Source organism: Papaver somniferum, chromosome 5 (genome assembly GCF_003573695.1).
Source record: "Papaver somniferum cultivar HN1 chromosome 5, ASM357369v1, whole genome shotgun sequence".
In the NCBI taxonomy this organism is placed as follows: domain Eukaryota; kingdom Viridiplantae; phylum Streptophyta; class Magnoliopsida; order Ranunculales; family Papaveraceae; genus Papaver; species Papaver somniferum.
Window position 1 is genome coordinate 205,566,754 of NC_039362.1, and position 23,274 is coordinate 205,590,027.

The window sequence follows — 23,274 nt, forward strand, 5'->3', positions numbered from 1 at the left end:
GAATTTGGAATTCTTTCATGACGACACAACTCAGTCCGTCTGTAAATTTGGAATTCCTTCATGGCGACAATTCAGTTTGTCTCAGTTTTGGAATTGAAGACAATTTAGGAAAACTAGACTGTTACTATGTTGGGAAGCTAAACCGTTACTATGTTAGGAAACTAAACCGTGACTTTGTTAGAAATCTAATAATGTATATAAACGCTCTAATACAACACCATCAAGTATCAGAGACAATTGTAAAGCTTTCAGACATGGCAGTCAATCAGAAACAAATCAATAAGTTTCAAAAAGAAATATGCGGGATTGCTAGAAGCTTTCTTTGTTACTCAACAAGTCCTTCTATGTTACCCTATAAGATCTATCAGACTTCAGACTTCAGCACAACAATATTTACAAAGAAAAATACTCTTTCCAGCTTAGTAGTAGTATTCATTTCCAACTTTCGGGTAGCGGCACCAGACTAGGTAGATTTTCCACCCAATTTTATTCCTTTTTGATCACATTCATTTATATGCATGAGCAGCATGACCTCGTATTATGTACTTGTAGTTGTAAGTTTTTCTACAACTACACTCCACTTAAACTAATCCAATTACTAAGTGATCATTATGAATTCTTATTTGATTAATTGAATATTGGGAATGTTTACGAGATAGATTCAAGTATTACAACAATTTTACTTGAAATCTAGATTCACTTTCTCTCTCTCTCCCTATTTCTTGACCAAGACTTACCTTAGAATCCTCCTAAAAATAATGACCTCTCTCCTTTATATAGGGTTTTACATAGTGGATGATAGCTAAGAAACCCATTATTTTCGGGATCACTATGCGACACATTCGCTCATATACAATCGCTCACCTTCGCATAACATACTTCTTCGCATAATTCTTCACACGTTACCCGTGACTTTGCTGACATCATCTGGTGCATCATCTTAACTTTGTTGTGTGCGACTCCCTTCGCTTAGGTTGTATTTACTTCGCGTAGTTATTAACGTGTGCGATATTTAACTCCTACATTTGCCTCTTCTCATATTGCTTATTCTTCAGAGTGAACGATATGAGAAATTCCCTTCTTGCAAGTCGCACATGCTTGTCTTTTTTCATTTTACTTTGTCGACAGTTTTCCGGGTTTCAAGTTTCTCTCTACACGTGTCGATTTTCTTCCTTTTTACTGGCTTGAACCGTCTTCAACCGGTTACTTCTTTTCACCTATTTAAGGGTTTTTCAACAATAATCTTTTCCTTCTTCTTCACTTATCTTCTCTTTCTTGTTGCTATTCATGTTCATCTGTTATTACCCATTTCTGTTGTTGTCACTGATTTCTTCTGCTATTTTTCTTCCACCATGAACTCTGAATCGAAGTTTGTTTCCTTTCCTCATGATGACTATTGATTTTAACCATTCTAAAATTTTTTGTTTTTACTGATCTAATTCCCATACTTTCACAAGAAAAGTTCTTCTATTAGCGCTCTTCGAATCATGCAAAAACCCAAGTCTTCTTCGAGTGAAAATAAGGAATCGCATAAGAAGAAACCAAACATTGATAATGAATCTCAAAATAAGGAATCTCACAAAAGGAAGGCTTCGCACAATAAAGAAGTAAGAAATACCCAATATATTTTGAAACAATATTGTTGCCTCTATTTCTTATCTATTTTATTTTCGCAGGCTTCCGATTCTGAGATGGTTGATGGCAAGAAGCAAAAAGTTAGGAAGTCTCGCAAACCCATACCACTCTCTTCAAATATTTCTATTCTAGATTTTAATGCTACAGATGTTGTTCCTATAACCACAGTTCAACTTTCGCATATTGGCCCTCCTATCACTCCTACAATAAGTCAAACTCTTGAGAAAGATGTTCTTGTTACTCTTATATCTCCTCGAGCTTCTGAGAAGAATGTTCCTGCTACCCCTTCACCAACAATTCCTCTTATAGATGAGAATTCATATATTACTTATGATGAACTTTTTAAGGAGTCTCCTATGAATAAGGAGTTTTCTCTTAATCAAGGAATCAAAAGCACTCCTACTATTGCCTCTGCGACTCGATCGCATGCAAATCAAGTTTTTCCTTCACCCATTAACTCTAGCTCTCAACCAAACCTTCCTCAAGAGAAATATCCCGTCCCAACAGATTTTACTACTCCTTCTTCTCTTTCCTTATTAAGTTTTTTTCCTTTGAACAAGAAAGCTTTGGATAGTGTAAAACTTGCTGCTCAAACTCTATCTGACGTCATCAACTCTTCCCAACCTTTAATTGATGATCCTTGCAAGCTTCGCTCCTGTTTTCCTTAAGCAAGCTTCTATGTGAATTTCTCGTTGATAAAGCTTCAAGGGATGAGGTTCTTTCCCAAATTGACCCGAGTTTCCATGTTTCTCTAGATGTTCTGGTAATCATCTTTCGCACTTTAACTTTATCTTCTTTTATGATACTTCCAAGTTATACTAACTTCATCTTTTCCCTTTTAGGATTCTCATCGTTGCGTGATGCTTGCTGAAAAGTATTTTGAATCTAGCTGTTCTCAGTTGTAACTTTCGCAGAAAAATGTTTCTTTGGAAAAGGAAGTACAAAAGCTGAGAGGAGAACTCCAAATTTCAAATTTTGATGCTGAAACTCTTCGTAGCGAAAAAACTTAGAGGTATTTATTATTATATTTGAGTCACTTATCGTATTCTGTATTCCTTCACATACGTTTATTTTCGTAAATTTCTCCATGCATTTGTTAAGATTTAAACCGGAAGCGTACGAATGAGAGATGATTTTCAATTCCTTGCTGAAGATACTCAAGCGAATAACGTGAAGTTGCAGTCTCAACTAAACCAATTAAATAATCAATATTCATATTCGCTTGATCAGATTAACAATCTTTCCCATGAAAATAACCAACTCACTCAAAAAATTGAGTTTTTTAGTGATCAAGTATCTTATTTTTCTAAATTGTCACGCGATGCTGACTTACTTCATCAAACTTTATTAGAATAAAACCATACTCTTTCTAAAGAGAAACTATCTTTCTCGAAGAAAGAAGCAATGTTTTCACATCAGTATTCAATTATTCATGAAACAAATGAAAACCAAGCGCGAACTCTTCGCGTACTGAAGGAGCAGTACGAGACTTCGCTTAAAGATTTAAGCTCCCGAAATGAGAAACTAATTCAGAATAACATAAGTCTTTTTGTGAAGAAAAATCAGTTTCAAGAACAATACAGTCAATTGAAGAATTCCTACGATGTTCTTAAGAAAAAGAACAAATCTCTTTCTTCTGAAGAAAAGAAAATTCGATCTCACCTCAGTGGTTCAGTTGATGATGGATTTAAGGCTATGGAAAGTATGAAGGACAATACCCTTGCTTTTTCTAAATTCTTCCAAGGTAGTCAGCTAGAGTTGACTGCCTTATTATGATTTCTTAGTATTTTTCCACACAGTTTTTTTTCTTCATTTTTATTTATTGCTATTTATTATTCTTTGTAGATTCTGAAAAATCGCAACAGTCTGTTGTCACTCAATTGAATTCTGAATTATCCAAAGTTCGCAAAGAATATGCAAATCTGGAAATGTCTCGTGGAAACCTTGAGCTCTCTCTTTCTGCGTCTCGAAGCAGAGCGCGAAAAAGGTTTGCATTTCAGAAGAATTTTTTAGAGATAAATGCTAGAAATCTCGAAAGAGCAACTATTCGCAAAGGCCATTTTAGTGCCCAATTTTTTATCGACGGAATTCTCTCAAGCAACTCTCTTCCAGCGGTAAAACTCCCCGTATGCAATGTGAGTGCGGATGAAGAATATCCTGAGCCAGATAGTGATTTTGACTTTTTAAGCGATGATGAAAAATATCAAGATGATGAAGAAAGTCAGCAAGAAGAAGAGAAGTCTGCTAATAAGGCCGGTACTGAGATTGAAAATCCTGGATCCAGTGCTAAAGTCTGAAAAGTACTTTGAATAAGATGCTGCTGTTAAGCATTCTTGATTTCCTTTCTTTATTTCGACGTATTTTGAGCCTTCGTATATTTGTTTGTTGCAAGGAAGATAATACATTGTTGTTTTAATTCCCATACTTACCTCTTATTATTTTTCTTGTAAGAAACAATCGTGCGAATTTATCAGTAGTTTGTTTAATTAATTTACTTGGGAGATCTTATTTTGCCTTCCTATGTAAAGGTCTTATCTTGCCTCATTTTTGTGTGACAAGATCGCAGGAGGTCTTTCCATTTTAGTACATCGACCCATTGATCTCGTCTTATCTTTTTCGCTTGTATTATTTCCTCTTCGGGTTTGTCGCATAAATATCACAATTCTTAATACTCCCATGAGTAAAAGCCTTATGATATTTACGTCTTTTGACACAACTCAGCTCCCTAATGGAAGGTACCGTCCTTATCTTCCCCTCTGGTTGCCTCTTCAAGGAATCTTACCACTATCGGGTTAAGATTATGGCTCTTCCCATCCGGTTATGCAACAACCAGTTGATTTCGAAGTCTCGCATACACTACCGATAAGGTTTATGGCAGCAAGGCCGCACCCTAAGTGGGGTATCTTCGGACCGAGTGCATCATAGTTCGGACTTGTCAAGAGTGGCAAGGTACGTGTCATGTACCTGAGTACAATGACAAGGGGGAAGGACAGATTTGAGGATAAACCTCTCTTGATTCGTGAGAATCAAGCCTCTGAGTTCAAAGAACACAGCCTAAGAAGAACAAAGTTCTGATTAATAATTTTCTTAGGGTTTCATTACACAGACTTGAGAATATAAACTCACTCACTCTCTCGAATATCTAACGACTACTAACCCGCCACGTGGTTACATCTAAGCCATCCTTACAATTGATAAACACACCCACTCTTTAAGTTAAATACTATCACCAACAACTTATACTAGATACTGACACTAATAGGATATGGGTACTCCAACACAATACTGGGTACATGACATTCCACTCCCCTTTAAAACATCCTTGTCCTCAAGGATGAGAGTTAAATGAACCACTGCCAAAGTTGGAGAGTCACGCATTATAAGACCAGAACGGCAGTCCCCCGACGCCATTGAAAACCATGTGAGGCCATAGACACCTGCATAACAAACCCAACCATCCTCCTCCTTGCATATACCACCTGATTGCTGACAGATGTGGGCACTTCCCCTCCAAACGTACAAGAGAATGAAATGCACGAGTAGTTGGTGTTGCAAAAAAAATTGGCCCCATGTTCGCAAGATCACTGTTGTGTGTGCATGAATAGAACCACTAGCAAATTCAGTGTTGACCTTAGATGCTATGAGATGAAGCAGCTGTTGCACCACTCGGTGAGACTCCAGAATGAAACAGAGAACATACTTGTCGGAAACGTGATGATAAAAATGACAGTAGAAGTCTCGGAAATAATTGAACTTGGAGTAGACCCTTTTTGAGATTTTCATTTGTGAAGACAAAAGAACAACACAAGGATGAGTTTCCACATTTTGGATCACTGTGAAGAACCCATTGATTTCCGATCTCATGGAGATCAACAACTGGAATGGGGTATTTGCGTCAACCATTGGGACAGAGATTCCTATTCTCAAAGAACTCCATACAAGGGTTTCATGTCTTTGATCAACCCATTTTTGTGCCTTCTCAACCTCAGAATCTTGGAGGACCGAAATAACCGCTGAACGCAAGGCTGCAGTATCCCATTGAAGCATTGTACCTAGCAGTTCAAAGCTCTGGAGTACAATCGAATGGACAACACCAGAACTCGTGTTATGGAAACTCCATAAACTTGGCAGACACATATTTCTCATCATAAGAGTTGGTGCAATTTGACTATGGGTCACAGCTTTGCAGAACAAGGTGCTCACATTTATCACAATCCATAACCCAGGTGGAACAAATCTGAACTTACACCTCAAGTATCCAACCCACAACAACATCTTAAGAATCCGAAATACCTCAATTAAGATCTGAGTTCCCATTATAATACCCACTGGCAGCAGATAACTACTATAGTCATTAGATGCAGGTAAGAAATAATGCACATATAACCCCTTTCTGAAAATGCTGAACTCACAAGAATATGAATATGTGTGCAGAGAACTCAAAATGACTGCTTAACTCCCTCTGGAGTCATAATTCTGCCATAAGTTGCAGATGTAAGCAATAGAGAGTGTTGAAGAGATAACAGAGTGCGAAGCTCTTGCAAAAGAATCAGGTGCATATCACCTGCTTGTCTAGCAACGATAAACCTGAACAATTCCACCCTAAAAAAACCTGTAGAAGTAGGGAATTGAAACAGAAGTTGAGGTACAATTGCCTCCAGCAGTTCACATGTTAGCTGTAAAAAATAATTTTCTGCTCCCTTCCAGCCTAGCACTTGAACCGAACATGGACGGGTCTTCTCAATACACAACACTCTTGCCAACAAGAAAAAGAAAAATATACTCCTTGAATGAAAATCCCCTGATATGGGTTCATGCATTTTTCCTCTATCATACAACCAGCGACCGCAACAAATAGTACCAGGTGCTCCAGGTAGCTCGATAAAAATCCAATTAATACCAATACCCTGTCCAAAACTCCATAAACCAGTAAAAAGAAATTTCTTCCAGAAGAAATCCACCCACATACACACACTGGTACAAGGAAAGGAGTATTGACTGGAACCAAAACCTCCAGGAGAACTCCACACAGTATTATCATGTGTTTTACCAAACCATTCTGGTGCTTTCACCACCTCATACTTCTGTAACAATTTTCCGATACCCATATGAGGCATTGTGTCGCACTGTTGATAAGTCTTCTCACTAGCAACCGTTAGGTACAGAAGCATACTAGTAATTTTGATTATACTACCTCCATGTTGCAGTTCTGCAGATATATTACTTCCATGACCATTAAGACCATCCTTGAAGAACTTAAACACAGCAAAACATATGAAATAAAATTTTAGCTGATACCCATGTCTGAAGAGAAACTTATTCATCAAATTTTCATTGCTTGTACCCATTACAGACTCAATAATAACAAACAGACAAGAAGGAATTGTATCAACGAAGTATTTATAATCACCAGCAAGATGTGAATACCTTTTAATGAGTTCAAATGGTTTTCCACGATCAAACACACTACCAGTAAGGTTGAACCAAGTGTAATAAAAAATACAAAATATCCCGTTGAAATACATAATATTCATTTGAAAAGAAGATAACCCCATAAGAAGTGGAGAATATTTTCCACGATCAGATACTTCGCCAGCAGACTGGAAACAATAGTAAGAAGATAACCCAGTAGGAAGTGTGTGGTTGAAAAAAAATTGAGCTCAAAATATACGCTATCTATTGGAAGATTTTTAACAAACAGCTTCCCATCAACATGAATTTCAGTATCATTAAAAAACAAGGGAATTATTGAATCTGTAAACCCCAAATCTGATTTAAACCCAAGGCTAAGAATCAATTTTCCAAAATAATTTTGTGGTACAACTGCATACTTACCACGATCAAATATGCTACGAGAATCATCAAGACCAATATCAAAACAATTCTGCCAATTTAATTTGTTGTGAAGAATGATTAAACTCACCTCAACCACTTGAACCTGATTCTTGCTGTCGAAATAACTCACTTTAGCTTTGCCGATTTCTTTAATTTGAAAACTCACAGCATCAATTGAATCTTCTTTTGGTTCATTGACAGTGGGTTGAATTGATTTAACCATAGTTGAAACTTCTTTAGCTTGAGAACTCGAATTATTTGTCGAATCAATCATTTCTTCAAAGAAATAAGAAGGAATCAACTCATCGGAAGAGTCACAAATATCTGTAGAATCTTCTTTCACTATGAAAGGAGGTTGATGAGCTGGAGAAGTATACCTAATAAACATGATTGATGTCAACTTCTTCAATGCCCTGTGTATCAATTTTGACCACCTCCGAGGATATATACTCCTTACCAGGTGAGACCGATACCAGTCTAATTCTTCTGTTGCTAATCGTTCCAACTTCATTATGGGTACCAATTTCCCATTCATATATACCCATTTTTCCTCCAGTAAATTCATCTCATCAACCATGATTTCTCAGGAAAAAACGTCTCTAGATACCAATTGTCATGTACCTGAGTACAATGACAAGGGGGAAGGACAGATTTGAGGATAAACCTCTCTTGATTCGTGAGAATCAAGCCTCTGAGTTCGAAGAACACATCCTTAGAAGAACAAAGTTCTGATTAATAATTTTCTTAGGGTTTCATTACACAGACTTGACAATATAAACTCACTCACTCTCTCAAATATCTAACGACTACTAACCCGCCACGTGGTTACATCTAAGACATCCTTACAATTGATAAACACACCCACTCTTTAAGTTAAATACTATCACCAACAACTTATACTAGATACTGACATTAATAGGATATGGGTACTCCAACACAATACTGGGTACATGACAGTACGCTCCAGACGCCCCGGGCACTCTTGACTCGACCGTGTACCTCGGCGCCCTGATCGAGTTTCTGCACTCCTTGGGAGAGCCTTTCTCACCTTAGGCTCTCAATATAAGATTTCTATCTTAGACTGAAAATTTAAGGTATCTCTCCCGGATGGGCATTATCGTTTAATTCTCACCCCAAATCTCCACAACTCAAGTTCCAGGGTCGGTGTATCCTTCCCTTGAGTCATGCCTTCTAGGTCTTTCCGATTGTGACGTGCGATAGGTCTTGCTATATTTCCTCTTGTATATGAGCGAACTAGGGTGCACGCCACATTCGGATTCCTATCCAATCTGATAATAAATATCATTTTTGTAGCCTTTATCGAGGTCTTACTTTTCTTTTATAGAATTTCTTAACTTTCAAGCGAAATATTCGCATTACAAATATTCGAAATATTGTTCAAAAATATGAGCTTTCAGACTATTAACTTTTTATCCATGCGAATTGATTCGCAAGTGGCAAGGATAATATTTTCTCAAGAACTGCCTATTCCAAGGGCGATCTAATTTACGACCTGTATTTCGTCCTTCAGGATCCATTAATTCATAGGCTCCCTTTCCAACTATTGCTTTTATTATATAATGTCCATCCCAGCTTTTCTCAAATTTTCCATCTTTTCCTTTTTGATATACTGGAATTTCGCGTAGCACTAATTCGCCTGGTTGGAATTCTCTTATTTTAACCCGCTTGTTGTATTCTCGAGCTAGTCTTTTTTGATAATTCCCATGTGCTGCAAAGCGACTTCTCTTACTTCCTTCAAATCATCCAACTTTGTTAAGATCAAGTCCGCACTTAAATTCTTTTCCCAAGCTTCTCTCTTTCTGGTAGGGATGATCACTTCTGTTGGTAGCACTTCCTCTACTCCATATGTCAGACAGAAGGGTGACATTCAGGTTGCTTCTCTTCTTGTAGTTTTGTAAGCCCATACTGCATTATGTACTTGTTCGCACCATCATTTGTTGTTCCCTTCTAACTTTTTCTTCAGGTTGTCTGCGATTGTTTTGTTTGTAGCTTCTACTTGTCCATTACTCTGAGGATACAAAGGGGTAGATTTGTTACTTTGAATTTCGAAAGCATTGAGCAGCATTGTTATATTCTCGCCTTCAAACTGCTTCTCATTATCAGACATCAATTGTGCAGGAATGCCAAATATGCATATAATATTTTCAAAAATGAATGTGAAGATGTCTTTATCGCGGATACGTTGAACTTCTTTTACTTCTGCCCATTTAGTGAAATAGTCTGTTGCGACAATTAGGAAAATTTTTTGTCCCGTTCCTGGTATAAATGGTCCAACAATATCTATTCCCCATTTTCCAAAGGGCCACACATTTGTTGATGTATTAAGCATAGCCCCAGATGCATGTATCTTCTTGCCATGACGTTGATATTCTTCGCATCTCCTCGAAACTTGTTTTGCATCTTCATGCATATATGGCCAATAATAGCCCTGTATTTTTGCTCTGTATCCGAGTGATCTTCCTCCACTATGGTTGCCAGCATCGCCATAGTGTAATGCTTTTAGAATTTCGATTCCTTCCTTTCGCTTAAGACATCTGAGCGAAGGTCCAAGGAATGACCTTCTATAAAGAGCACCATCCCTTAATTCATAATTTGTCGCACGACTCTTTAATTTGTGTGCTTCTAATCTTTTCTTCGGAAATTCCCCCTTCTCTAGATAAGAATGTATCTCAGTTCTCTAATCCTTCTCGTCGCTCACATTTTCTGCTTGTGTATCGTCTATGATCATCACATCTGTTTGTACCTCTTCACCCTTTTCTATAGATGGTAATAATAGTGTTTGTGTTTTTATATCCCTTGCGACCGGATCTACTAACATTGATGGTATGAACGCCAATGCATCTGCAAGTCTATTATCTTTTCTCCGTATATGTCTCTGATGAGTGCCAAATATTGTATATATTTATCCCTTTTTGTTGGCATTTTAACTCATCTTTTGCGCATTAATTCTACATTTTATCCCATATTCTGTATTTTCATTGTTTTCAAGAATAAATATTTTTATTAATTAATTTTGCATTTTTAGGTAATAAATAAAGTTCGGATGAGTCGCGGAGCGAAAAGAGCAGAAAAGTAGTGAAAAGCCGGAAGAAATTACGCAAGGAAGCCGCGAAGAATGGTGCGCACAACCTCATTTTCTACACACAAAAGCGCCTCCGTTCTCAGCCATCAGATCATTTCTCAGAAGCATCCGACGGTCGCTTCTTCATAGAGCATCAAAATCTGAAGTCTCTGCCGAGCACCACAGCGCTGAAATTCCAAGCCTTCAGATTAGATGGTAGTTGAATCCAACGGTCGCTCCCTTGCTGTGCATCAAAGTTTGATATCTCCGCCTAACACTACAACACCTAACTCCATCTGGCATCGTTGATTTTGTTGTATCATATAATCCAACGGTAGCTCATCGCTTACCTCCGCATCACCGTCCGATCTACCTACCATCTTCGCATCTCGCGGCTCAGCGTCACAGAACATCAAGATTGGATGAATCCGCCTAACACTCTATCACCGAGCCCTACCACCTAACCAAACAACCCCTTCTCCCATTCTATCGAACCCATCTACCATCATCACCCCCCTCTCTGCAGAACCACCTCCTTCCCTGCCGCACCACCATCATCACCACCCCTCCTGCAACAGCCACCAAACCACCAACTCTCCACAACAACCGCAACCCATCACTACTATCATCACCCCTATCACCTATTAAGCTATTTCAACAACTCCACCATCCTCTTCACTGTTAGGATTGGATTTGGTGAATTAGATTGATAGATGAAGCAATTGGAGGCGTGGATAGCATGAGGGGAGTCAGAGGAAGATTGGGTCGAAGCTATTGAGTGCTATCAGTGATTAGGTAAAACCTAATTTCAATTTTCACCAAACCCTAATTTCACTGTTTTGGGGTTTTTGATTGTTTGTATAAATAGATGATATGGGTATATGTTAGAACTCATGTTTGGACTAGCCTACATCCAGGACTCTCATGTCCTGTTAAATTTCAGTTTACAACTCGATTTCAATTTCATGTTCAGTTCAATTTCCATGTTCTGTTAATGTTGATTTTTTAGTTCAATTTGCTGCTTAGTTTCATGTTCATGTTAGACTTTTCATATCCTGTTTGTTTCCTGATTAATGTTAATGTGTGATGTTCCTGTTGTTAGTTAGACTCATTGTTTTGTCACTGTGGATGCCATGTTTAGTGTAGTGTTAAGTTTGTGATACATGTTAAGTAATGGAGTGTTAGAGTAAACTTTGATGCATAGTGTTAATTGAGCAGTGGGGAGAAACTAGTGCTCACTAGTGACAATGAGCAAGCTAGCTCTCTTCCCACTCTAAAAGAGTGCCTTAGTTTAGCTCCATGTTAGCTTAACCATCTTCCCCTGCCTTAGGCTAACTGCCTTTGTGTCATTTTCACTTTGCTCCTTTGTGTTTTGTTCACTGTTTAGTTTTCATTTGCTTTGTTCCATTGTTTTTGCCCTGTATTGCTTTTGTTTGCTGTTTTCTTGCCATTCCTTGTGCATTCTGTCACTGCTGTTGTGCATTTGCCTTGCTGCATTGCACTGCTGCATTACTATTTGCTTCCCCTGCTGCTACATTGCCTTCTCTGTCACTTGTGCTGCTGCTGCTGCTGTTGCTGCTGCCAAGCAGCTGCTGTTGCTGTTGCTTGTTGCCAAGCTGCTGCTGCTGCTGCTAGGCCTGCTACCTGGTGCTGCTTCCTTTCTCCTACAGCTGCCTTTCTGCATTCTTCTGCTGCAGCTCCACTCTCCTGCTACAACTCTGCTGCCACTTCTGCTGCACTGCTGCTGTAGCTGCTGTTGCTTGTTCTGCTGCAGTTGCTGTTGGCCTTGCTGTGCAGCTCTTGCTCCTGCTGCTGCCCTGCCACTTCTTCTCCAACCGAGTCCAAAGTCCAACTGAGCCCAATTCACTTCAGTGAAGCCTAAGGCCCAGTCCTCAGTAACCAAGCCCAGATTTGAACCAAAAGTTGAAGCCCAAGTTTATTAAAAGCCCAATCCAAGTAACTGTGGGCTTAATCAAAAGCCTAAGTTCAAAGGTCAAAGCCCATTTGCATTTCAAAGAATAACTGAGCCCAAGGCTCAGTTTAAATTCAAAGGCCCAAGACCTAAAGTATTTCATTGTTAAAAACAAACCCATTAAGCCCAATAGTTCCAAAGGGGTATTCAAAGCCCAATAGCAAACTAGGAACCCAATTAGCTAAAACACTTCCAAAACACACCCGATCTCTGTGGATCGACCCGTACTTGCACGAGCTACAACCGACGACCGTGCACTTGCGGTATTACTGTAGGCCCGTTCTTATCACGTTCATTTTTATACACTCTTCCGGACCTGCCAAGTTTTTGGCGCTGTTGCCGGGGACTATCAAGTTTTTTGGCGCCGTTGCCGGGGATTGGTGCTGTGTTTTATCTGTGTTTTTCTTAGCTATTTTTGTATTTCATTTCATAGCATTTGCATCTGCATCTGCTTCACTTCATTTGCTGTTGGACCTGCTGTTCTGAACCTGTTTTTCCTCTGCTGGGACGCCACCAAGGAAAAGAACCAAAACCCAACTGGGTTTTTGCAACAATATCAGAGCAGCTGGGCTGTGCTTAAAAGGTAACCCATTTAAGAGAACCCGAATTGTGGGCTTCCAATTTTTTTAATTGTGGGCTTGTAATATTAAAGCCAATTTTTGGGCTTCTCTTATTTTCTGTTGGGTTTGTAATAATTTATTTGTGGGCTTGTTTGTTTAATTTGTGGGCTTGTTTAAATTCTTTCATTGGACTTGTATTTTGGACTCTGGGTTTAAACCCAGCTGAGCTTGTAACCGATTGTGGGCTTGTTTCCACTCAAGAGTGGACCTCGAAACCAAAGTTTTAAAACAAACGTCGGGCCTTAACCAACTGGGCCAAATTCAACTTTCAAAGTTAAAACTTAGTGTTTCGTGAGCCGCAGCCTTCCGTCCATTTCATTAGAGGCTTGCACAGTGGGCTTGCTCCCAATTTTAAAAACCAAATTTTATTTTCTTAATTTTATTTTCTTAAAAAAAAAAAAAAATAAAAAAAATAAATAAATAAAAAAAAAATATTTAACTTTACTTTTTTTCCGGTTTATTAAAAAAAAAAAAAAAAAAAAAAAAAATTAAAATTAAAATTTTCTTTTGCTCCCATTTTAAACCAAATTTTTATTCTCACTCCCATTTTAAACCAAATTTTCTTTTTCAAAAATTTTCCCATAGAAAACCAAATTTTTAAAATTTTCCCATTTAAAACCAAATAGTGGGCTTTGTGTCATTTCAAAATGGACCAACCTCGTGCTCTCCATGAATACATGTATCCATCAATACAAATTCCATTATCATGTATTGTCTTACCTCAAACCAATAACCCTTTTAAAATAAATGCAAACATGATACAAATACTTCCTATATTTCGAGGGTTCGATTCTGAGAACCCCTATACTCATGTAAGAGAGTTTGAACAAATTTGTCGGACTATGCAACCTGATCATTTGTCCGAAGACTCTCTGAAATTGCGTTTGTTTACATTTTCTTTAAAAGAAAGGGCCAAAACATGGTTTTACGGTTTGAGACCACAATCAATCACCACTTGGGAACAACTCACTAATCAATTTTTCCAAAAATTTTTTCCACACCATAGGACCATCGCTATTCGTCAAAATATCAATTGTTTTGTCCAATTGGATGAGGAAACTGTTTTTCACTATTTCGAACGTTTTAATGATTTGTTGAGTGAATGTCCGCACCATGGAATTGAGAAGTGGAGACTTGTCGTCATCCTCTATGAGGGACTAGACTTTAAATCTCGAACCATGGTTGAGTCTATGTGTAATGGTGAGTTTATTGATAAATCTGTGGATGATGCATGGAATTTTTTAGCCGAGATTGCAGAGAAAACTCATCAATGGGAATCCGTTAGGGAAACAGGAACAACACCACATGATATGAGTCATCCCCATGAATTAGAGTTTTATTCTTGTAATAGCTCCGACCTTAGGATTGAAAATTATCCTAGATTGCAAAATGCCTATCATGATGATGATGATGATTATGATGTTATGTTAGAAGAACATGTCTATACTGAAAATGTTATGGAACCTTTGGGTTCAAATACATTAGGCTTCTCTGCCCCGACCTTAATGCATGATATTTCTTCTAGTATTCCATGTGATGTTTCCCCTGATGTGCCGATACACGAGAATAAATCTGTTGATGATGTTGATGATTCTGATTGTAATCTTGCCAAATTGATTGATGATTATGAGCATGATGTGACATGTGTAGATGATTTAGAAGACTTTGATTTGATTGATAATGATATGCCTATTCTTCTACCTAAGTCACAATCTGATGGTCTTCCACCCAACCTAGATTTGGTTTGTACCAATATTGTAAAACCAATTTTTCTGAAAATGCCTAACCTAGGATTGGAACTGTGTGCTTCCCAAGTCCTCTTGGACTATTTTGCGTCAAAATATAACACTTTTAAAAAGCCACAGTTGGAAATTGCATGTTTGCCCATCCCGAAAACAGTCCATTATGAGTTAGACCTTTTGAATCCTGAACCCCTAAAATTGTTAGATTTTGTGCTTAAAAGTAAACCTGTTGAAAAATTTAGGTTTAGGGTTGATTCATTCGGTTTTTCACTCTCATTCCCATTTAAGTCCAATTTTAGTGTTTTAAAACTTTCTTTGTCTCTACACTTTGTCTTTTGGGTTGATCCTCAATTCTTTAGATTGTTAGTGTATGGTGAATTTTTTTGTATATAATCCAGTAGATAAAATTTAAAAAAAAAACCCTTTTGTTCCTTTTGTATATATTTTGCTAATCCAATATGATCTCGGCTGAAATATGTTGGATTTTTGCCTTGAATAACGGAGTTTTAATTCTGCTTTCGCCGAAATCGGGTATTCTCTCTCCTTTTACTCTACTCAGCATGTCCCTTTCCATATGTTGCATCTTAATTCTTTCCATATTTTGAAACATTGAGGACAATGTTTAGTTTAGGTTTGGGGGTATAGAGTAGATACCATGATAATTTGCCATAATTGAAAACAAAACTCCATCTTTTTGAAAAAATTGAAAAATTCCAAAAAAAATTGAAAAAATCAAAATTGAAAAAAATTAAAAAATGAAAAATCATAAAAAAATGGAGCTCATTTACCTTGAAATGTTGACTCTTGTGCAAATATGTATAATTATTAGGAGTCTTAGTCTAGATATTTAGGCACCCTGATTCTAGCACAATTCACATAGTGATAAGAAATTTGCACGCGCACGATCTACCAATACATGTATGGCCTCGATCTTCAAGGTGTTTGATAGGAAGTTACGATTGCCAATCACTTTAGAATACTGAACGAAACTTGACTAGCTTGTTCTTTGGTTGGTTGGGATAGAAGATGGAGGTTACATTAAGAAAAACAACCATTGAATTTAACTGGGTGCATCAAAAAGGGCTACCTCTTGCAAAGTGTCATGTAATTTTTGTTTCCTTTTGTATATGTATCAAAAGTGTTTCCTTCAAAAAAAAAAAAAAAAAAAAAAAAAAAAAAAAAAAAAAAAAAAAACGATGTATATATTCAGAAAAAAAAAAAAAAATCAGAAAAAAATAAAATCAAGTATTTATCAATTCCATCATCTCTTGTTCCAAAAATAAAAAGAGAATAGTCAATGTAAATAAGAGTCATGTAAAGAGTTATTTTGTTGTTTTTTGTAATAAGCAAGGAGGGTGTATGCCATTGATGTACAACGCGAGCAATTGTGAAATACCTCCAACTCATTCACAATTCTCGTAAAGTCCGGACAGCTAGCTAGATTTCGACCTCAGTTCTTAGCCTGAGAAACTATCTCTTGGTGATTAGTAGTCATAACTTCAAATCTTTCTTTACACATGTGTAGATACACTTTACACTCTTATCACATGTCTTTTTTTGTTATCAGTGCTAGGATTGTGCCTTCGATAGCTAGATTGACATCTCCATTTTGCTGTGAGCTTAACTGTTTTGCACATGTCACATTTGATGGAATCTGAGCTTATATTTTGTCCTTAGGTTTTGTAGGCACACCTCTGGTAAACCTTCACGAGACTTCAACTCGTCCACTAGGGACACTTAGTGGTTTAAAAGGCTTAGTGCATACGCTAAATGCATTCGAGAGACCAGCGACAGTGGTATAGTTAGGATTTCCTTAGTTTTGTTTTACTTGAGGACAAGTAAAATTCAGGTTTGGGGGTATTTGATGAGTGCCAAATATTGTATATATTTATCCCTTTTTGTTGGCATTTTAACTCATCTTTTGCGCATTAATTCTACATTTTATCCCATATTCTGTATTTTCATTGTTTTCAAGAATAAATATTTTTATTAATTAATTTTGCATTTTTAGGTAATAAATAAAGTTCGGATGAGTCGCGGAGCGAAAAGAGCAGAAAAGTAGTGAAAAGCCGGAGAAATTACGCAAGGAAGCCGCGAAGAATGGTGCGCACAACCTCATTTTCTACACACAAAAGCGCCTCCGTTCTCAGCCATCAGATCATTTCTCAGAAGCATCCGACGGTCGCTTCTTCATAGAGCATCAAAATCTGAAGTCTCTGCCGAGCACCACAGCGCTGAAATTCCAAGCCTTCAGATTAGATGGTAGTTGAATCCAACGGTCGCTCCCTTGCTGTGCATCAAAGTTTGATATCTCCGCCTAACACTACAACACCTAACTCCATCTGGCATCGTTGATTTTGTTGTATCATATAATCCAACGGTAGCTCATCGCTTACCTCCGCATCACCGTCCGATCTACCTACCATCTTCGCATCTCGCGGCTCAGCGTCACAGAACATCAAGATTGGATGATCCGCCTAACACTCTATCACCCGAGCCCTACCACCTAACCAAACAACCCCTTCTCCCATTCTATCGAACCCATCTACACCACCATCACCCCCCCTCTGCAGAACCACCTCCTTCCCTGCCGCCCCACCATCATCACCACCCTCCTGCAACAGCCACCACCAACCACCAACTCTCCACAACAACACGCAACCCTCACTACTATCACACCCCTATCACCTATTAAGCTATTTCAAACAACTCCACCCCTCTTCACTGTTAGGATTGGATTTGGTGATTAGATTGATAGATGAAGCAATTGGAGGCGTGGATAGCATGAGGGGAGTCAGAGGAAGATTGGTCGAAGCTATTGAGTGCTATCAGTGATTAGGTAAAACCTAATTTCCAATTTTCACCAAACCCTAATTTCACTGTTTTGGGGTTTTTGATTGTTTGTATAAATAGATTATATGGGTATATTTAGAACTCATGTTTTGGACTAGCCTACATCCAGGACTCTCATGTCCTGTTAAATTTCAGTTACAAACTCGATTTCAATTTCATGTTCAGTTCAATTTCCATGTTCTGTTAATGTTGATTTTTTAGTTCAATTTGCTGCTTAGTTTCATGTTCATGTTAGACTTTCATATCCTGTTTGTTTCCTGATTAATGTTAAGTGTGATGTTCCTGTTGTTAGTTAGACTCATTGTTTTGTCACTGTGGATGCCATGTTTAGTGTAGTGGTAAGTTTGTGATCATGTTAAGTAATGGAGTGTTAGAGTAAACTTTGATGCATAGTGTTAATTGAGCAGTGGGGAGAAACTAGTGCTCACTAGTGACAATGAGCAAGCTAGCTCTCTTCCCACTCTAAAAGAGTGCCTTAGTTTAGCTCCATGTTAGCTTAACCATTTCCCCTGCCTTAGGCTAACTGCCTTTGTGTCATTTTCACTTTGCTCCTTTGTGTTTTGTTCACTGTTTAGTTTCATTTGCTTTGTTCCATTGTTTTTGCCCTGTATTGCTTTTGTTTGCTGTTTTCTTGCCATTCCTTGTGCATTCTGTCACTGCTGTTGTGCATTTGCCTTGCTGCATTGCACTGCTGCATTACTATTTTCTTCCCCTGCTGCTCATTGCCTTCTCTGTCACTTGTGCTGCTGCTGCTGCTGTGTGCTGCTGCCAAGCAGCTGCTGTTGCTGTTGCTTGTGCCAAAGCTGCTGCTGCTGCTGCTAGGCTGCTACCTGGTGCTGCTTCCTTTCTCCTACAGCTGCCTTTCTGCATTCTTCTGCTGCAGCTCCACTCTCCTGCTACAACTCTGCTGCCACTTCTGCTGCACTGCTGCTGTAGCTGCTTTGCTGTTGCTGTTCTGCTGCAGTTGCTGTTGGCCTTGCTGTGCAGCTCTTGCTCCTGCTGCTGCCCTGCCACTTCTTCTCCAACTGAGTCCAAAGTCCAACTGAGCCCAATTCACTTCAGTGAAGCCTAAGGCCCAGTCCTCAGTAACCAAGCCCAGATTTGAACCAAAAGTTGAAGCCCAAGTTTATTAAAAGCCCAATCCAAGTAACTGTGGGCTTAATCAAAAGCCTAAGTTCAAAGGTCAAAGCCCATTTGCATTTCAAAGAATAACTGAGCCCAAGGCTCAGTTTAAATTCAAAGGCCCAAGACCTAAAGTATTTCATTGTTAAAAACAAACCCATTAAGCCCAATAGTTCCAAAGGGGTATTCAAAGCCCAATAGCAAACTAGGAACCCAATTAGCTAAAACACTTCCAAAACACACCCGATCTCTGTGGATCGACCCGTACTTGCACGAGCTACAACCGACGACCGTGCACTTGCGGTATTACTGTAGGCCCGTTCTTATCACGTTCATTTTTATACACTCTTCCGGACCTGCCAGTCTCCAACTTATTTTTGGAATTTGCATTGCTAAATCCATAACCAATCTCCTATATTTTTGCAAAAATGGTTCATTAGTACTATATGAGCCTTCTATCTGACGAATTACCAGCTGGGAATCACTAGTTATTCGCGCATCCTCAATCTTCGTTTCAATTGCTAATCTTAGTGCATGAAGGACTGCTTCATATTCAGTTTCATTATTTGTGGATGCGAAGTCCAATCTGAATGAGTAAGCCATTCTCGCTCCCGTTGGTGAAATGAATACAATACCAATCTCATTTCCTTCTCCATTGGAGGATCCATCCACCAAAATCTCCCATCTTTTTGGATTTCGCTCAGTCAATAAATCGTTAGGATTTCCATGTTCTTCATCCACCTACATCATTTCTTCTACATATTCATCTTCTTCTATTGGAAATTCTGCAAGAAACTCTGCGATAACTTGAGACTTTGGTGAAGATAAAATTTCATAACCAATCTCATAGTTTCCTAATTGTGCATTCCACCTCTCTATTCTTCCTGACCTCTTCGAATTCTTCATTGCGTTTCAATTGGTACTTTTGTTAATACTTTAATTTTGTGAGCTTAAAAATAAATGTGAAGCTTGAATGATGTATATACCAGTGCGAGAATCATCTTTTCGATTTTTGAATAATTTTTATCTGCGGAGTTATATGTTTTGCTTATGTAATATGTCGGTTTTTCTACACCTTCCTCTGATCGTAACAGTACTGCACTTAATGCATGAGATGTTGATGCTAGGTAAAATAACAGTTCTTCTCCCTGCTTCGCCTTTTGCATAATGGATAAGTTTACCAAATAATCTTTTATGCTTTGTCGTACACCATTGTCCATTCAAATTTGGTTCCCTTCTTTAGTATATTGAAAAAGTATTTACATTTGTCTGAAGATCTTACAATAAATCTTCCCAATGATGCTATCAATCCATTTAACTTTTGAACATCTTTGACTGTCGCAGGTGGTGGCATATCTCTAATCGCTTGTACCTTTTCCGGATCAACATGTATTCCCTCCTTGGATATAATATATCATAAGAATTTTCCTGATCATACACCAATTATACATTTTTCTGAGTTTACTTTAATATTGAATGGTCGCATCTGTTCAAATATTGCTCGCAAATCATCAACATGATCTTTCGCCTCTTTGCTTTTAATTAGCATATCATCTACATAGACTTCCAATGTTTTATGTATCCATTTTTCGAACACTTTCTGCACCATTCTTTGATAAGTCGCACCAGTATTCTTCAATCCAAACGGCATTTTCGTGTAACAATATAAACCTCCTGGTGCGAAAAAAGCGGTGTGTTCTTTATCTTCTTCTGCCAAAGGAATTTGATTATAGCCTTTGTACTCATCTAACATTGTGACTCTATCATTCCCTGACGCCGATTCCACCATTTGAGGTATGTCGGGTAAAGGGAAGTTGTCTTTAGGGCACGCTTTGTTTAGATCTGTAAAATCTATGCAAATCCTAATTCTTTGTTCTTTTTAGGTACCACCACCATATTTGATATCCATTCTGGATATTTTGCCTCCCTTATAATTCCTGCATCTAACATCTTTTGTAGTTCTGCTTCTATTTTAGGATGATAATCAGTTGCAATTTTCCTTATCCTTTGTTTAAACGACTTTACATTCTTCTTAATGTCTAATTTACGACATGTGACAGATGGATCTATTCCTGGCATTTCTTCCATACTCCATGCGAAAATATCATTATATTCTCGCAGAATGCTTATTGTTTTTACTCTTCTTCTATATACATTTTAGTTCCAATTCTTAATATTTTTGGTTCTTCTTCAGTTCTTATATTTATTTGTTTTGTTGGTTCTGCTGCAGTAATATTCGCTTTTGGTTCCCCCATAGGTGTTGGTTTTTTAATTTCTTTAATTCGTCCACCTTACTCTGCTGGTTCTTCGCATGGTATTCCTTTTCCTTCTTTCGCTCTTATCATGTATATTCGAAACTCCTCTTCTTTCCTTTGTTCTTTTGCTTTTCTCCATCTATCCTTTCGTTTATTTGCTCGTCCTTCATAATTTCGCACATCTATTTGATTACAAGTATTCCCAGCCTTAATGTCTCCTCTGATTTCACCTATACCGCTTGGAATTGGAAACCTGATACATTGATGTAACGTTGACGCTACTGCCTTTAATCCATGTACACATGGTCTTCCCAACAACATGTTGTATGGTGACTCAATGTCAATCACACACAATGTTATCTTTGTTTCAATCTCTCCCAGTAATATTCGTGTCACGATTTCTCCCTTTGGCTTTGTAACTGCTCTATTGAATCCATGAACATTATAGGGTGTAGGTGTCATTTCTGCATCTTCATATCCCATTGCTTTGAATGTGCGATAAAATAATATATCAACTGCACTTCCTGTATCTATCAATGTCTTATGAATCGCCCATCCTTCAAATCTCCTCTGTTTTGCAATAGTGTTTTCTCGCTCGACTGTGACCGTAATTACCAATGGATCTGCTCGCTGTAAGTTTTCTTCTGGAATTTCATCTGTCGCAAAGGAAATCTTCACCTTTTCCCAATCTTGTAATGGTAATTCTTTTTCTACCGTCTCTATCTTCTTGCCTTCGTAATTTCTTTTATGAATTCTCCCGGTTACTGTCGCTTGAAAATATGCCTCAGAAATTGATACTTTAGTTATGTTATTACACTGTATATCTCTGCCTTTTCCTTGAATTGGTATGACTCTTGTTGTCTTCATGGATCCCTTATGATTCTTCCTTAATTTCCCTAAGAATTTCAGATCTATTAACAGGAATTATCACCCAGAGTTGTTTTCTAGCGCCAAAAATGTAGTTGTAAGTTTTCCTACAACTATACTCCACTTAAACTAATCCAATTACTAAGTGATCATTATGAATTCTTATTTTATTAATTGAATATTGTGAATGTTTACAAGATAGATTCAAGTATTACAACAATTTTACTTGAAATCTAGATTCACTTTCTCTCTCTCCCTATTTCTTGACCAAGACTTACCTTAGAATCCTCCTAAAAATAACGACCTCTCTCCTTTACATAGGGGATGACAGCTAAGAAACCCATTATTTTCGGGATCACTATGCGACACATTCGTTCATATACAATCGCTCACCTTCGCATAGCATACTTCTTCGCATAATTCTTCACACGTTACCCGTGACTTTACTGACATCATCTGGTGCGTCATCTTAACTTTGTTGTGTACGACTCCCTTCACTTAGGTTGTATTTACTTCGTGTAGTTATTAACGTGTGAGATATTTAACTCATACAATACTTTATATCATCACTTACCCAATTTTGGACACCCACAAAAGGGAACTTGGAGGCGTATTCTTTGAAACGGGAATGTGGCTTGATTTATGAATGATGCCATATACATATGTATCAGGTTCTTCATTTATAAATGACTGCTGGAGTTGAGTTTTCCCTCTATAATTTATTATTCTTTCGTAGAATACTTGTGAGGCAGGAAACACTTTTCCCAATGGTAGTCCTTTGGCCCTCCTTGGGTGCCATTGTGTCGAACTAAAAGAGTCCAGTAAAACAGCTCTGTCATTGGATAAAATCATGGGTGAATCTAGCAGTTTTGAACTTATTTGTCTTATAAGTCTGAAAAGGTTAATAGCTACTAGACGTTGAGATGTAACAATGTAAATGGCAACAAAGAGAGAAAAAGTATGTTTTTGGAAGTATACGGACGGACTAGTATGTATGTAGCTAGTAGGTAGGGTCTTTGGCATGATAGGTCCTTGACTAACCGACCCGCCCCTTGTGGTCCTTCCAGTTCTGAGCTTCGTATATTCGCATTCTATCTGTAGCCACATGATTCTAGTGGCCAATACTACGACGTACTTGTATGTATTGTAATCCATATTCAACTGTAATAAGTTGGAAGCTATGATCATCGTAGCTATTATACATACTAGATAGCTGTATGTACGTATTTCTTTCCCTTCAATTAACATTGTATAGAATTCTATGCCGACCACAAAAACGATCCGTGATCGC

At 38.0% G+C, this 23,274-nt stretch overlaps 1 protein-coding gene across 1 annotated transcript; it reads right to left on the reverse strand.

Moving 5' to 3' along the window:
• Positions 1 to 4,694: 4,694 nt before the first annotated feature.
• LOC113278483 lies at positions 4,695 to 8,077 on the reverse strand. Its single transcript, XM_026527304.1, has 2 exons — positions 7,559 to 8,077; positions 4,695 to 6,890 (listed from the first exon to the last, which is right to left on the reverse strand). Exons 1-2 carry the CDS (start codon positions 8,045 to 8,047, stop codon positions 6,075 to 6,077), a joined length of 1,305 nt encoding a protein of 434 aa, XP_026383089.1. The 5' UTR covers positions 8,048 to 8,077; the 3' UTR covers positions 4,695 to 6,074.
• Positions 8,078 to 23,274: the final 15,197 nt, after the last annotated feature.

What these genes read in the sequence shown, in the direction of transcription:
- LOC113278483 (XM_026527304.1), bottom strand. Translation starts at nt 8,047, where the DNA reads ATGGTTGATGAGATGAATTTACTGGAGGAAAAATGGGTATATATGAAT. An exon ending in ATCAGGTTCAAGTGGTTGAG is followed by an intron (nt 6,891 to 7,558) that starts GTGAGTTTAATC and finishes GCTGTGTTTAAG; the next exon opens with TTCTTCAAGGATGGTCTTAA.